Source organism: Nyctereutes procyonoides, unplaced genomic scaffold (assembly GCF_905146905.1).
Source record: "Nyctereutes procyonoides isolate TBG_1078 unplaced genomic scaffold, NYPRO_anot_genome, whole genome shotgun sequence".
In the NCBI taxonomy this organism is placed as follows: Eukaryota; Metazoa; Chordata; class Mammalia; order Carnivora; family Canidae; genus Nyctereutes; species Nyctereutes procyonoides.
Genome location: NW_026575030.1, coordinates 1644298 through 1658137, shown reverse-complemented (window position 1 = coordinate 1658137; position 13840 = coordinate 1644298). Strand labels below are relative to the sequence as shown.

Here is a 13840-nt window from a genome sequence, read left to right as displayed (position 1 = left end):
CTGCCATTTTTCCTGGTGTCAGATGCAAATCCCCTGCAGCTCTGTTGATGTGTAATCCAGAACTTTGAATCCTGGTGCAGTGATACTGAATGAGGATCTCCTACCCCAAGTCTTCTGTACTACTTTCTCCCCCCTTCCTTCCCCTGGAACTTGAGGTTTTCACCCCTTTGTAATATTTGTTCATTCATTTGCTTAAAAGAATACTCTGGAGCTGGCAATGTGGCAGGTGCCATGTTGGGTGCTGGGCCACAGCATGGAGTAGGCCGTCCTGCCTCCCGGGGGGCTCCACTAATGTGTGTCTAGCTCTGCTGTGTGAGATCCCTTCTCCTCCCACGCCGGGATGAGCTCCATGAGGGCACAGACTGTGTCTTGTTGCAGGGATACAGCCTTGACATTTCAGCACATGGCAGGCAGCACATTCTTGGTGACTGTGGGCTGAGTAGGGAGGTAGATGCTGAGGACTTTGGAATTTCTCCTTTCTAAGCTGTAAGATGAGTTAACTGCCTTCCTTTGCAGGAGAGTGTGGTTAATATGAAACGTGATCATATGTGTCTGCCCCTTAGAAAGGCAGGTAATATTTCAGGAGAAGTTATCACCCACCTTCGTTTCCCGCTCCACCTTTCTGTTCTCATGGTCTCTGAGCCCGTCTGTACCACTGGCTTCTGTCCTCCCTGCTCTGTCCTTCCTTCCTCAGAGGTGGGGGAAGCATAAGTAAAAATCCTCTGGGTGTCTAGTTCCATATCCGTTTGCCTCTGTCTCTTCCAAATATTTATTGAAAACACCACTGTCTTTCTCAGCATGTTCCGCTGCTGCATGTGTGCAACAGCATGCCCGTTGCATGCAACATGTGTGCATATATGGGGGACTGGCCCCTTGGGGAGAACCTGACTCCATACTGGAGACAGAACCTGACTCCACGCCCGCGTTGTGTGTGCTCATGAGCTCTCTTGTCGCTTCTGTTCCTCCTGCACGTGTGTTCTTTCTAGTCATAAGTATCTTTGATCATAAGAAAAGTGTTCTCTTAGGTTAAAACCAGTATTCGAGCCCCTGCTGACTTTGTGGGTCCAGGTGACTGGTCCATAAAACAACAGAATGTTCTTACCCAGGTGTCTGCCCTCTGTGTTATACCTGACTGACAATGCCGTAGAATCAGTGCAGAGATGAAGTTTTTGGTGAAAGACACAACTTGGGCTGGTTCGGGAGGGTGGGAGATGAAACTAAATTCTTTTTTTTTTAATAAATTTATTTTTTATTGGTGTTCAATTTGCCAGCATACAGAATAACACCCAGTGCTCATCCCGTCAAGTGCCCCCCTCAGTGCCCGCCATCTAGTCACCCCCACCCCCTCCGCCCACCTCCCCTTCCACCACCTCTAGTTTGTTTCCCAGAGCTAGGAGTCTTTCATGTTCTGTCTCCCTTTCTGATATTTCCCACTCATTTTTTCTCCTTTCCCCTTTATTCCCTTTCACTATTTTTTATATTCCCCAAATGAATGAGACCATATAATGTTTGTCCTTCTCCGACTAATTCTGAACAGCAGGAAGTGCTGAGCTTCTTTGCTCATGCTAACATCTCTCCCACCCACCCACCCACCCACCCACCGACCCTTGTACTTTCACCATTCCAAAAAAAAAAAAAAAAGATATTGGTAGAACTTCAGGTGAATGAATGGCAAGGAGAAGCTTCTAGTAACAATATGTAGCAGAACTTGGTCATCTTTTGAAGGAGCTTAATGTACAGCAAGCTAGGTCTCCCCTGAAAAGGAGTAACATTAACCTTTATTGACCTGAACTTTTATTTTTTAACCCACCTTAGATTGAAGGGTCTTCTTCAGGTAGCAAATTAATCTATGCACACAGACTAATAAAGATATTACTTAGTGAGTTTCCATCATTGTGATGGCAAGAAAATGGGGAGCTGCCCTCTGAGATGTGCGGAAACTCCTCCGGAACTGGGAGAGTCGTGCTCAGTTTACTGGCAGCAGGTTATTGGTGGTCAGATTCAGGGAACAGCTCACCCCGCCCTGGAAAGGCCGGCACTTCCTATTTCCCTCTTTCACAGATCCCTCCTACCCTAGAACTTTAAGTGTTTCAACTCCTCTTCTGGACATCATTGTTTACTCCTCACTGTGTGACAACTGAATGGAGAGAAAATTTGTCATAAATTAATGGAATTGCAGAGAGAACCCTGTTGGGTTAGCTGACAGACTGCCAGGTGGAAGAGAAGGAAAAACCCTGGTCAAGCCCAGATCTCTGTGCTCAGTCTAGTTCTCTCTGAGCTGGAGAGTCCATCAGGGGAGTTGGAGCGGGACTTACTTATTTTTTCTGTGAGCCAGGACTTACTGAGTGCCTGGCGATGGGGCGGGGAGATGGAATGTTCTCGCAACATCCTCACATCCCAGAGCCAGAGATGAGCCATGTGGAGGAGAGAATGGGATTGCTCACTGCCCTGGGAGAAATGGGAGCAGGAAGGCAGCACTAAATCCTAACTAAATGCTGGTTTGGCATGGTAAGGAAGGATTAGGCCTATTTCTTCCAGAGGTAAATCTTGAACTGGGTTTTTAAGAGGGTTGTTAACCAGGTGGGCACAGGGTAGGGGCAGAGGAATGCCTGCAGGTGTCCTCCAAAAAGCCAGTTCAGCAGGTCTTTGCAGAAACTATGATCCTCATCTTGAGAGACTCTCTTAGTATAGCAGAATTGGGGGGGGGGGGCGTCTGTTTTTGTAAATAAAGTTTTATTAGGACACAGCCATGTCTATTCATTCTCGTTTATATGTGGTTTCTTTCCTGCTACAACCCAGAGTGGCATAGTTGTGGCAGAGACAGTGTGTGTGCCCTGCCAAGCCTCAGATATTTACTCTCTGGTCCTTTGCAGAAAAGGTTTGCCAACCCTTGGCATAACACATTGTTATTCCTTGAAAGTCTTTATGAAAAGGCCCCACACTGTCAGCAACCAGGCTTTAATGGCAGGCCTTCATGGACTTACTGGTTTATTTTACCACCCACTGATTTCTCTTTACCCCACACCACCACACTCCAACTCTGTAGTCTCTAATTCCCATAAATTCTGGCTCTGAATGTCTGGAACTAGAATAGTGCTTGTAGTATGTGAAGGAATGGGGGCATATCTCCCTAAGCATCCCCTTAAATGCCTGATTACCCCGACCCCCAGCTGTCTCAGACCCTAATTATGTTCTTGGAACCTGTGTGCTGATTATTTGCTTGGTAAATGTTGCCACGCAAAAATAGAAACAAAAACAGGCTCAGCAGTCATTGAAAAACATCTCTGTTTTTTTAGTGAAGCATCTGTAAGTGTGTTCTGGAGTTCACTGTCCCCTTTAAGTGTGAGAGAAGGGGCAGGGGTGCTCTGGGGAGATCCACTGCGTCAAGCCTATATTCATTTCAAAAACATGGAGAATGCATTTCCAGAAGATCTGTGCTTTCAAAATACTGCTCCCTTAGATATACTGAGTGTAAGTTGTGTGGAATTACATAGCAAATGCCAAGTTTTTTTTTAAGGTTTGATTTATTTATTTGTGAGAGAACAGAGAGAGAGAGAGAGAGAGAGTGAGTGAGAGGCAGAGACATAGGCAGAGGGAGAAGCAGGCTCCATGCAGGAGCCTGACGTGGGACTCGATCTCGGGACTCCAGGATCACGCCCTGGGCCCAAGGCAGACGCTCAACCACTGAGCCACCCAGGGATCCCAAATACCAACTTTTTAAGCACCTACTAGGGTCTAAGAGCCTGCTGTTGGAAGTGCCAGACCAAGCTTTTTACGAATGTTAACTTGCCGAGTAAGAGCTGGATGAAACAGAGATGCACTTATTTCTGTTTTACAGACAGAGAAGCAGAGGCTCTGACAAGCTAAGTATCTTCCATGTTAACTACTAAATGATACTGCCTGCAATCCGTGATAAGGAGGGTATAGATTTTATGCTCTAGTTATCCAAGTGGTGGGTAGAATGTTCATGAAAACGCTGAGAGGTGAAGAATCTGTTTCAGACTGTCAGAAGAACTAATTTTCATGGACAGGTACAGTTTCTGGTTTAACCCCAGCAGCCACCAATGTCGTTTAAACACCACTGTCAAATGATGCTGTAGTTTGGGATCTAATTTCTCATTAGCACTTTGTATAGAAAACTGTTGGCAATAAGTAATGGTGACATTTTCCAAGCATGCCTGGAAAATATTGTTGGTCCCCAAAGAGAAGCATGTAGGTTTAGAAGTTGTCCCAGTTTCCAGCTGAAATGATCATTCCTAAACATAAGTCCTGAGTGTAACTGTTCCCTTCTTAAAAGCATTCAGTGCTCCGCCGTGCACTTTGCTTGCAGAGTAAAAGTCTTGGGGCAGCCCCAGTGGCCCAGCGGTTTGGTGCGGCCTTGGGCCTGGGGTGTGATCCTGGAGACCTGGGATCGAGTCCCACATCGGGCTCCCTGCATGGAGCCTGCTTCTCCCTCTCTGCCACATGTGTCTCTGCCTCTCTCTCTCTCTCTCTCTCTCTCTCTCTCTCTCTGTGTGTGTGTGTGTGTGTGTGTGTGTCTGTCATGAATAAATAAATAAAATCTTAAAAAGAGTAAAAGTCTTTATCAGGACACTTGCTGGAGGCCTTTCCAGTTTGGGGCCTGCGTGATCTCCTGTCTGACCCCCCCCCCCCCGTACCTCCCACCTCTGCATCCCACTCAGCGTGTCCCTGCATTTGGAGCCTCCCCGGTTCCTTGGACACCATTTCTACCTTGCCCCTTTTGCCTGATGTACTCCTGCTTCATCTTCTCATCTTACAGACGTCACTAGACCCAGGAAGTCTGCTTCGAGCCTAGAGACGGGAGTGGGTGTCTATTTTACTGGTGTTCAGTGGTTTGCTTATTTTTCTGTTGTCCACCACTAAACAGTAAGCGCTTTGATGGCATTCTTTTTACTTTTGACTCTGTCGTCAAAAGGAATAGGAATCCACTTGAGCTAACTATTAGAAGGACATATTTGAAGCAGTAAAGAGATCTTCACAGAAATTTAAGAACCAGGTCCAAAAGAAGCTGCACCTCGCAGACATGTGTGGTGGCTTTCTGCTTCTCTGCACACCGGTTCCGTTTGCCTGTCTTACCCGGCTGCTCAGCTCAAGTACATGTCCTGAAGCTGCTCCTGACCTCAATTTGTCTGCATAGCCTGGCACGGTGGTCCCTCCCAGTCCCGTGGCTTCATTTCCTGGTCTCATTTGTCTGGTTTCTGTTGCCTAGTTGCAGATTTCCATGCAAGCAATCTGGTTGGTGTTGCTCACCCTTCCAAGCTAGGCCACAGGCATCGTAGGTCTCTGGCCATCCAGCAGGCGGGCTGTCTTTGGGTCAGGTCCTCACTGCAGACTGACTTGACCTGTGGCCAGCTGGAGGGGTTCCAGGGGTCCAAGCCTGGTTCCCAGCATAGACTTCCTTTTTCTGTTTCTTTCCCTGCCCCTTGCTTGCAAGGATGTTAGGTTTGTGTTTCACAAACTTGATGGTATCCTCTGTTCTCTTTCATCTTTACAGATATCATTAATGGAGCTCAAGAAAAATGTGTATTGCCTCCTATGGATGGCTACCCCCACTGCGAGGGGAAAATCAAGGTAAGCCAGAAGTAATATCTGTCACTCCCCAGCCATACGATGGCAAGGAAGTCATTTAAGGGGTGCCTCTACCCTGCCAGTTTGGGGCTGTGGCCATGACAACTCGTGTCTGCTTATGCCAACTCCATGGGGTTAGTCAACAATGGCTCTAACTGGTCAGACTGAAAGAGCCCAGGCTGCTTTGGGCGCCTGCTGTGTCTTTGAAGCTGCCTTCCCCTGGCGTTCCCAGACTCCAGCGGGTGATTCTTCAAGGGCCGTTGACAAGGGGCTGCCATTATGTAGGGTCCAGCTTCCCTCTCTCCCAGTCCCCCAGCCCCTGCCATGAGGTCTCCAGATTGTGATTTAAATGTCACATTAGCATTTGCTGCTGAGTAACCAGAGACACTTGGACACTCTTTCACTCTTAACATTTCTTTTTTTTTTTTTTTTTTAATCCACTCTATAGGGCCTGCCCTTAAGGAGACCACTCCCCTGCTCAGTAGTTTTCCGAGATAAGTCTCAGTTCCAATATATGATTAGGGTGGTGAGGCCCAACCCCGGAAACATCCACATGGATCCTGTTTGGGATTCACGCGTGCCAGACGCAGGTTGCACACCTGCATCCACGTTCTCTCTTCCAGGCCCTGTACCAGAGCTCGTGAAATGGTAGCTCTGTGGGGAAGAAGGGGTTTTGCTGCAAGGGTCCCCTTAGGCAGTCGTTCTTCATAAAAGTCCCCTGGCCACTGCTTGTCCTGGGCTTTACAGTCTTGCAGCCTTGCTCTACCCCGAGCACCTCCACTAAGGCCCATCTCAAGCCAGTGTCTCCCTGTGGATCATCTGGGAACTGACTCTGAACCCCAGGCCCCAGTCTGAGCCACGCACCCCTCCTTGGCCTTTGTACCCCTGCGGGCTGCTCATCGATGTCCTTACCGGGTTCCTGTCATTTCAGTGGATGAAGGACATGTGGCGCTCGGATCCCTGCTACGCAGACTACGGAGTGGATGGGTCCACGTGCTCTTTTTTTATTTACCTCAGTGAGGTGAGTCACTTCTTTGGCTTTGGGGTGCGGGAAGATGTGGTTGATCAGTCTTGCAACAAAGCCTGGAATCTGAAGAGTTTAGAGGCGTGTGTTGTTTCTATGTAGCAGATACGTGGCTCCCTTCTTCATTACTTTCCCCTGGCCCTAAATAGGACAATTTTTTTCTTTTTTCCCTTGAGGGGAAAAAAAACAAGTGGATGGAGCTATTTACGTTTTCTTCCCCCGATTAAAAAAAAAAAAAAAAAAGATCTAGTGAAATACATGTAACATAAAATTTGCCATCGTGACCATTAAGTGCACAGGTGAGTGGGAATCCACGACATTGGTGTTGCTCTACAACCCTCACCAGCATCCAACTCCTGAACACTTCATCTTGCAAACCTGAGACTCTGCCCAGTGAACTGTGACTCCTCATTCCCCCACTTCCTCCAGCCCCTGAAAAAACAACCATTCTGATTTTTCTCCCTGATTTTGACTACTCTCACTATTTACATATGTATAATTTATACAGTATTTGCCTTTTGGTGACTGCCTTATTTCAGTTAGCATGATCCATCCATGTTTCAGCATGTGTCGGAATCCCCTTCCCTTTCAGGGCTCAGTAGTATTCCATCGTATTATCTGCCACAGTTTGCTTATCCACTCACTGTTGATGGGATGCTTGGGTTGCTTCCATCTTGTGGCTATTGTGAATAATGCCTCTATGAACATAGATGTGCACAGAACTCTTTGAGAGCGTTCGGTTCCTTTGGTGCACCCGGAAGTGGAGTGGCTGAATCATATGGTAATTGTTTTTTTATTTTTCTGAGGAACCACCAAACTTCTCCAAAGTGATGGCTCCGTTTTACCTTCCTACCAGCAATGCATAAGGGTTCTAGTTTCTCCACATCCTTGTCAACACTTGTTTTCTGTTTTGTCCTCGTAGCCATGCCAATGGGTGCAAAATGCTATCTCATTGTGGTTTTGCTTGGTATTTTCTTAATAATCAGTGATATCAAGCATCTTTTTCTTTTTTTTTTCAAGCATATTTTCATGTGTTTCTTGGCTGAGTTACCTATTTGCTTATAAGCTGAGTTATTAACTTTTACTCTTTTTTAAAAAAAAATCTTTTTTAACTGAGCTTTATTTTCATTTCTATCCTGAAGTTTAAATAGCAGATTTTTTTTTAAGGGTAGCAGGACATTCTATAGGCCACATGGAATTAGCTTGTTATGTACTTTGATGATTTTTGTTTCACCTTGAAGAAAATTGAGGGCATGGGGTAGAGTTAAGACTATCTAGGACAAGTACGGGGGAAGAACTGAATAGGGAATCAGAAGCTGGCTTTACCTTTATGGACAAAAGCAGCCCTATGGGCTTGTGAAATGGGTGCTGGCTGATTTCAGAGAGCGTACACTTTGGTGTGCTGTTGCTGTTTGACCAGTAGTTAATAACAGCTCCCTGGTGCTACCTTGCAGGAAAGAGAATGTCTCCATTTTGAGGCTAATGACATACTTTTACCATAATTTTTCATGTGAGACTCAGGCGCCTCTCCTCTCTGTCAGAAGGTGATAGGACAGAGATGGGGGATGGAGACCAAACCAGTATTGCCACAGGGCATGCGGCCCCAAATTCTGTGGGGGTCTGTCCCTTTCTTTTACATTTATGTCTCTCTTCTTTTTAAGAGCCACTTACACTTTTTTTTTTTTTTTTTTAAGCATGGTTGCACCATGGCCACCCCATAGCCATCATGAGAGGCCTCAGAGCTAATGATAGTTAAAATATCTCTTGGAAATTCAAACCACAGGTTGTTGGGTGTGTGATGCTCCTTATTAGCAGGTTGCTGACAAATTAATTCTGTAGCATTTATGTGAGTGTGTTTTTGGCCGGGGTGGCCTGTGGCCCACCTTCTGATTTCCTTCTCCAGGAGAGTAAGCCCTGGGGCCCCGGGTGAACCTACTGCTCTCCAGTGAGAAGTCAATTAGAAGCACCTTTCCTGCCCTGAGGAAAAGGTTCCTCATTCGGTTTAATTTTCAAAAGTTTCCTTCCCCTTTCCATTTGATAGAATTTAGCCAGAGTCCAACTGTGCTCCCTGATTGACAAGCTGGGCCAATTTCACGCCTTCTTGAGAGTTTGCATGTTGGCAGTACCGCTGAGGTACAGGGAGAGAGTTACATTCCACTCCAGCCTTCTTTCCGTCTCCCGAGCCAGAGCCAGGAAGGTGTGGGAGAACAATCCAGATGGGAAGGGACCGCGATTAGTTGTGACCTAGTTCCCTTCCTTTGAAGCTGCCGCCCAACCCCACTCACAGGGGAGGAAGGATGTAGCTGAGATGAGAACCCGGAGCCCCCTGTGAGTGTGAGACAGACGTGGCGGTGGAAGGGTCTGATGGATCACACGCTCTTACCACTGGAGCCAGGGGATTTCATTTCAGAACCTGTGATTATTTTTTCCTCTTTCCAAGGTGTGGAATGGTGCTTGCTTTGCCTTTTCCTTGGGCTTTTCTTTTTGTTCAGCTGAATGAATTCAGTTCAGTGGTCACTTACTGAACATCTGTTATATTCACTGGAAGTCACCAGTGGGTGAGATCCCCTTTTCTTGGCACCATGATGTGCACTCATGACGAGCCCTAATGGAAAAGGAAGGATGGAGGCAGGTAGCAGAGCCAGAACAGGGTAGAACAGTTTCCCTGCGGACAGAATTAGGAACTTCTTTTTTAGTTTATTTTTTAAATTTTTTTAAAAGATTTATTTATTCATGAGAGACACACACAGAGAAAGAGAGAGAGAGAGAGAGAGAGAGAGAGAGAGAGAGAGAGAGAGAGAGAGAGAGAGGCAGATACACAGACTAAGGGAGGCAGATACACTTCCATGCAGGAAGCCCGATGTGGGACTTGATCCCGGGACTCCAGGACCATGCTCTGGGCAGAAGGCAGGCGCTCAACCACTGAGCCACCCAGGTGTCTGTCTCTCTTTTTTAGTTTAAATCTGAAAATAAGCTTGAAACTCTGGCCTTTAAAAAAAAATTGCATTTAGGGGCACCTGGTTGGCCCAGTCTGGTTAAGTGTCAACCTTCAGCTAAGGTCATGATCCCAGGACTCTATGTTGGGCTCCCTGGTCCGCAAGGGATCTGCTTCCTCTCCTTCTCCCTCTCTCCACACCCCTCCACCCCCCCCCCCAACTCATGCCCTGTCTCTCTCGCTTACTCTCTAAATAAAATATTTTTTAAAAAAATTTGCATTCTATCGCAGCATCTCAATAGGTATGCTGTAAGAGCTGGATGAAAATGTCACCACTGTGGCCTCTTGGATGGGAAGTACCACCTCAGAGACTCATCCCTGAGGTCACACTGTTGGTGATGCTTTCTAAACACTGTACTTGTGGACAAGTCACTTCCTTCTTGTTCTTCCTTTATAAAATAAGAGTTTTAACTTTGTTTTTAAAGGATCCTGCTGTGCGGATTCCTGAGTCTATATTCTTAGAATAGAGCCTGGCGGATAAATGACACCCATTAAACACAATTGACACCTTTATGGTTTTTGATGTCACTATTTGAGGACCGTTATTTGATGTGGGACCGTGATTTTGTTTTACAATTAGAAGCAATTTCTGGTTCTAACTGTAATCTACTTTTGATTTCTGGTGGTGTACAGATGCAGCTGCTCTCTTTGACTTCTTTTCTCTGCTTTTGACACTTCTGTTTGCATTGGAACCATGAGCTGGATCTGTGGAGCAGCAGTGCATCCGTGCCATTGTTAATTTGAAATTACCGGAGGCGATTTTTAAAAGCCAATTAATTTTCTGCTAGTATTTTTTAAGATCCTGGAGAGCATCTCTGTCTTCATAGTGCTGTTTTTGGTCTAGGTTTTTATTTTATTTTGTTTTGTTTTGTTTTCCCCCTTTCGCTTTTTCTTAAAAACCTTCCTCCTTTTGTTACTTGATTTAACTGTGTATCCTATGCCAGGTTTCTCTTGCCCCTGGGAAAACATCTAAGAGAGACATCTTCATCTGATTTGTTCAACTTGATCAACAGATAGGCCACTTTTATTCTTTTCTTAATCCTAATCAAAGAGCCAGTTCTGGTTTCCATTTTTTATTTAACCTCAGGACTTAGAAGCAAGCAAGCAAACAAACAAAAAGCCACAAAGTAACTCTGGTCAGTCACCAGTTGAATCCAGGGATTGAGATTTAGCCCAGTCCTAGGGGATGGCACTCTGCTTTCATTTGTCTTTCCCTCCATTGTCTCAGTGTGCCAACTTCCACTGAATTTCAGGGTTATGAGCTTCTGCTTGTGCCCTCAACCAACTTGCAGTCTACACGTCTTTCTTGGTAAATCCCAGAAATTGCAGCCAGCAGTATGATACCCAAGGATGCTCGCGGTATGTCTGACAGTAGACCCGGGACTGGATATGGTATGCGTCCAGGCATTGCCCCTGTTGGGTGGAAGACAGTAAGAGAAGAATGACACATTATTGAGCCCACCTGTATGCCAAACACCTCAAATACACCGTCTCATTTACTGCCCCACCCATGCACCCCCAACTCTGAGTAATAGCCCCATCAAAGAGGCTCAGAGAAGTTAAGTGCTTAGTGCTTCTGTACTTTGCATTACTGTTGCCCCTTCATGTCAAAGAAAAACTGAACTGAGGTGAGTAGATGATTTATTGCCTTTAACTTTGCATTCAGTTCTGTGCTCCAAAGCTATTGTGTTTGAAATATGGCTCTAATTTAGCTAGTTTGCATTAATGGATCCTCACTGCTAGTTTTCTAATACTTGAAGTTTTGATACCCTCCCCCAACAAAGAGAAACAGCACTGATTCTTCTGGGGCCCGAACTCATGAAAGCCAGGTGTGCAGCCTTTCCAGGTGGTGGGAGTGAATGAATGATTCATTAGGCAGCCTTGCATTTCCAGATCATTGGGCAGTTTATTTTCTGTATCTTTTTTTTGCGAGCCATGTAACTACTCCCGTTATAGAGACAAGAACTCTATAAAGTAATTACTCTGTCATTGTTTCAGGTATATTAACTTAGCCCTCTGCAGAGCCTTTTACTGCTAACAGATTTTATGAAATTTAGAATGAATTTCTTTACCCCTATTGCTATTACACTGATAGATGGTGCTGATAAACCTGACACCCACACATTTTTATCTCTTTACACAATTATTCTAGCAACTATCATACCCTTCTAGACTTCTTAATGTGTTGTTGATTTTTTAAACACTTCTATGCTGTTACACGAATAGTTGCTTGGAAATAAGCAAATTACCCAGCGATCAATGGCCAGATCTCAGGATCTATACAAGCTGTTGCTTCAGAGGCCAATTTGGACTGGATGAATGAGTGCGTGGTTATGTGCATGTGTGTGTGTGTGTGCGACTCCCTCACGAAGGAACAAAAGAAGCAATTTCATGCCTTCCTCATCAATCTGTGTCTTATATTTCAGGAACAACAGGCATAAAGGTCTTTGCCTCTTTCTGTTTTCCCTTGGCAATATGTAAAACTAATATTGGCTGAGCATGCTATTAACCTTGAGTTTAAATTCAGCGTACTTAATCCCTTGATTAATGCCAAGATTAATGCCCAACAGCAAAGGTTGAAAGCTTAAATGTTTGTGAATGTGAGCATGAAATGAAATCCTAATAACCAGTACAATGATTTGGATTTATGGGCTGTGTTGGCTGCTAGAGATAACTTGGAAATGGTGTTGCATAGACTAATTTGTCAGAGGGGGTAGTGATGAAGAATTGACTGCTTCAGTTGCAGGAGAAAACCTGAATGAAAAAACATAACATTTTGGGATGGGTCAGGGGAGTATACTTTAAAAATATCCCTCGACTATTGCCTGAGAATACTAACACATACCTTATAAAGGTCTAGCCGTTTCAGATAGGCAATTTCCTGTCCATGAGATAATATTTCTGGGCAGAAAAGGAGGTGGCAGAGATTGATGATCCTTTTCTTTTTACTTTTTTGAATTCAGCCTTTACTTGTACCTTTTTCATCCATGTGTTTTCATTGCTCTTATTACCTGAATTCTAATGCATCCTTAGAAAATGGATATTTTTCAGACTGACTCCGAAGTCTACAGAGAAGTATCTGTCGGGACCCGAACTGATCTGTTGGCTCAGACAAGTTTATCTTCTCAATGGCCCCTCCTGTTTGTAAGCTTGACGTACTACATTGTTGGTACCCAGATGTCTTGCTCTGGCTGTCACCTTAAACATGAGAAGGGCAAATGACAGGACTGGCCAAACCTCATACCAGTACCTGTTGGCTGCTTGAGGCACATGGGGCAGACAGGGCTTCTGTGCAGTTGCTCCAACTTGTGTTTTGCCAACTTTTAAGTATGTCTCTTATAATTTCTATTGTACACCAGTAAAATAGCTCTAAAGTTCTTACGTTTTCCACTTCTTTAATGTGGAAGATTTCAAACATACAAAAAAGAAGAGTATAATGAACTCCCATGTACCCATGACTGAGATTCAACGATTGTCAATTCAAGGCCGGTATCTTCTCATTTACTCTCCTGGCCCATGATTTTGAAGCAAATTCCAAAGGTCTTAAGATCCACGAATGTTTCAATATGTATCTTTAGGACTCCTTGAGATCTGTAACTACTCCCAGTGTACTGATAATACCATTTCATATCTAAAATTGACATAATCCCTTAATATCATAAAATACCAGTTTAGTGTTTACATTTTCCAGGCAGTCTTATAAATAAAAGTTTATTTGAACAAAGTTTCTTTTAAAGATTTTTAAAAATATATTTATTCTTGAGAGACACACAGTGAGAGAGGCAGAGACATAGGCAGAGAGAGAAGCCTGCTCCTTGCCGGGAGCCTGATGCAGGACTCAATCCCAGGACCCCAGGATCACGACCTGAGCCAACGACAGATGCTTAGCTACTGAGCCACCCAAGTGCCCCTGAACTAGGTTTCAAGTAGGGACCATATTCTGGAATGGTTGGTGTCTCTTTGGTCTTTTCTTAAAGTTAGGTTCCCTTTCATCTCTTCCTTCCCTTTATGTTTTGTTTTTATTTTTTTAAAGAAACTTCTTCATTGGCCTTAGTTTGTTATACTCTGAATTCTGATGTTATATATATATCCTTGTGTTATTGTTTATTCCTTGTAAATTGATAATTAGATCTGAGACTTGATCAGATCCAGGCATAATACTTCTTTGCAGGACTTCTTCATGGATGGTATTGTCTACTTCTGTCAGGAGGCACACAATGCCTAGTATCTGT

General features: G+C 44.7%; 1 protein-coding gene across 7 annotated transcripts in view; it reads left to right on the top strand.

Annotated features, from left to right (window-relative positions):
* Nucleotides 1-13840, top strand: part of MGAT5 (alpha-1,6-mannosylglycoprotein 6-beta-N-acetylglucosaminyltransferase) — a 336949-nt gene that overhangs the window by 189358 nt on the left and 133751 nt on the right. For all 7 annotated transcript variants that reach the window (XM_055315894.1, XM_055315891.1, XM_055315888.1 and 4 more), the window contains 2 exons: nucleotides 5516-5592; nucleotides 6521-6610. In XM_055315894.1, the coding sequence (XP_055171869.1) occupies nucleotides 5516-5592; nucleotides 6521-6610 (167 nt within the window). The remainder of the gene's footprint in view (nucleotides 1-5515; nucleotides 5593-6520; nucleotides 6611-13840) is intronic.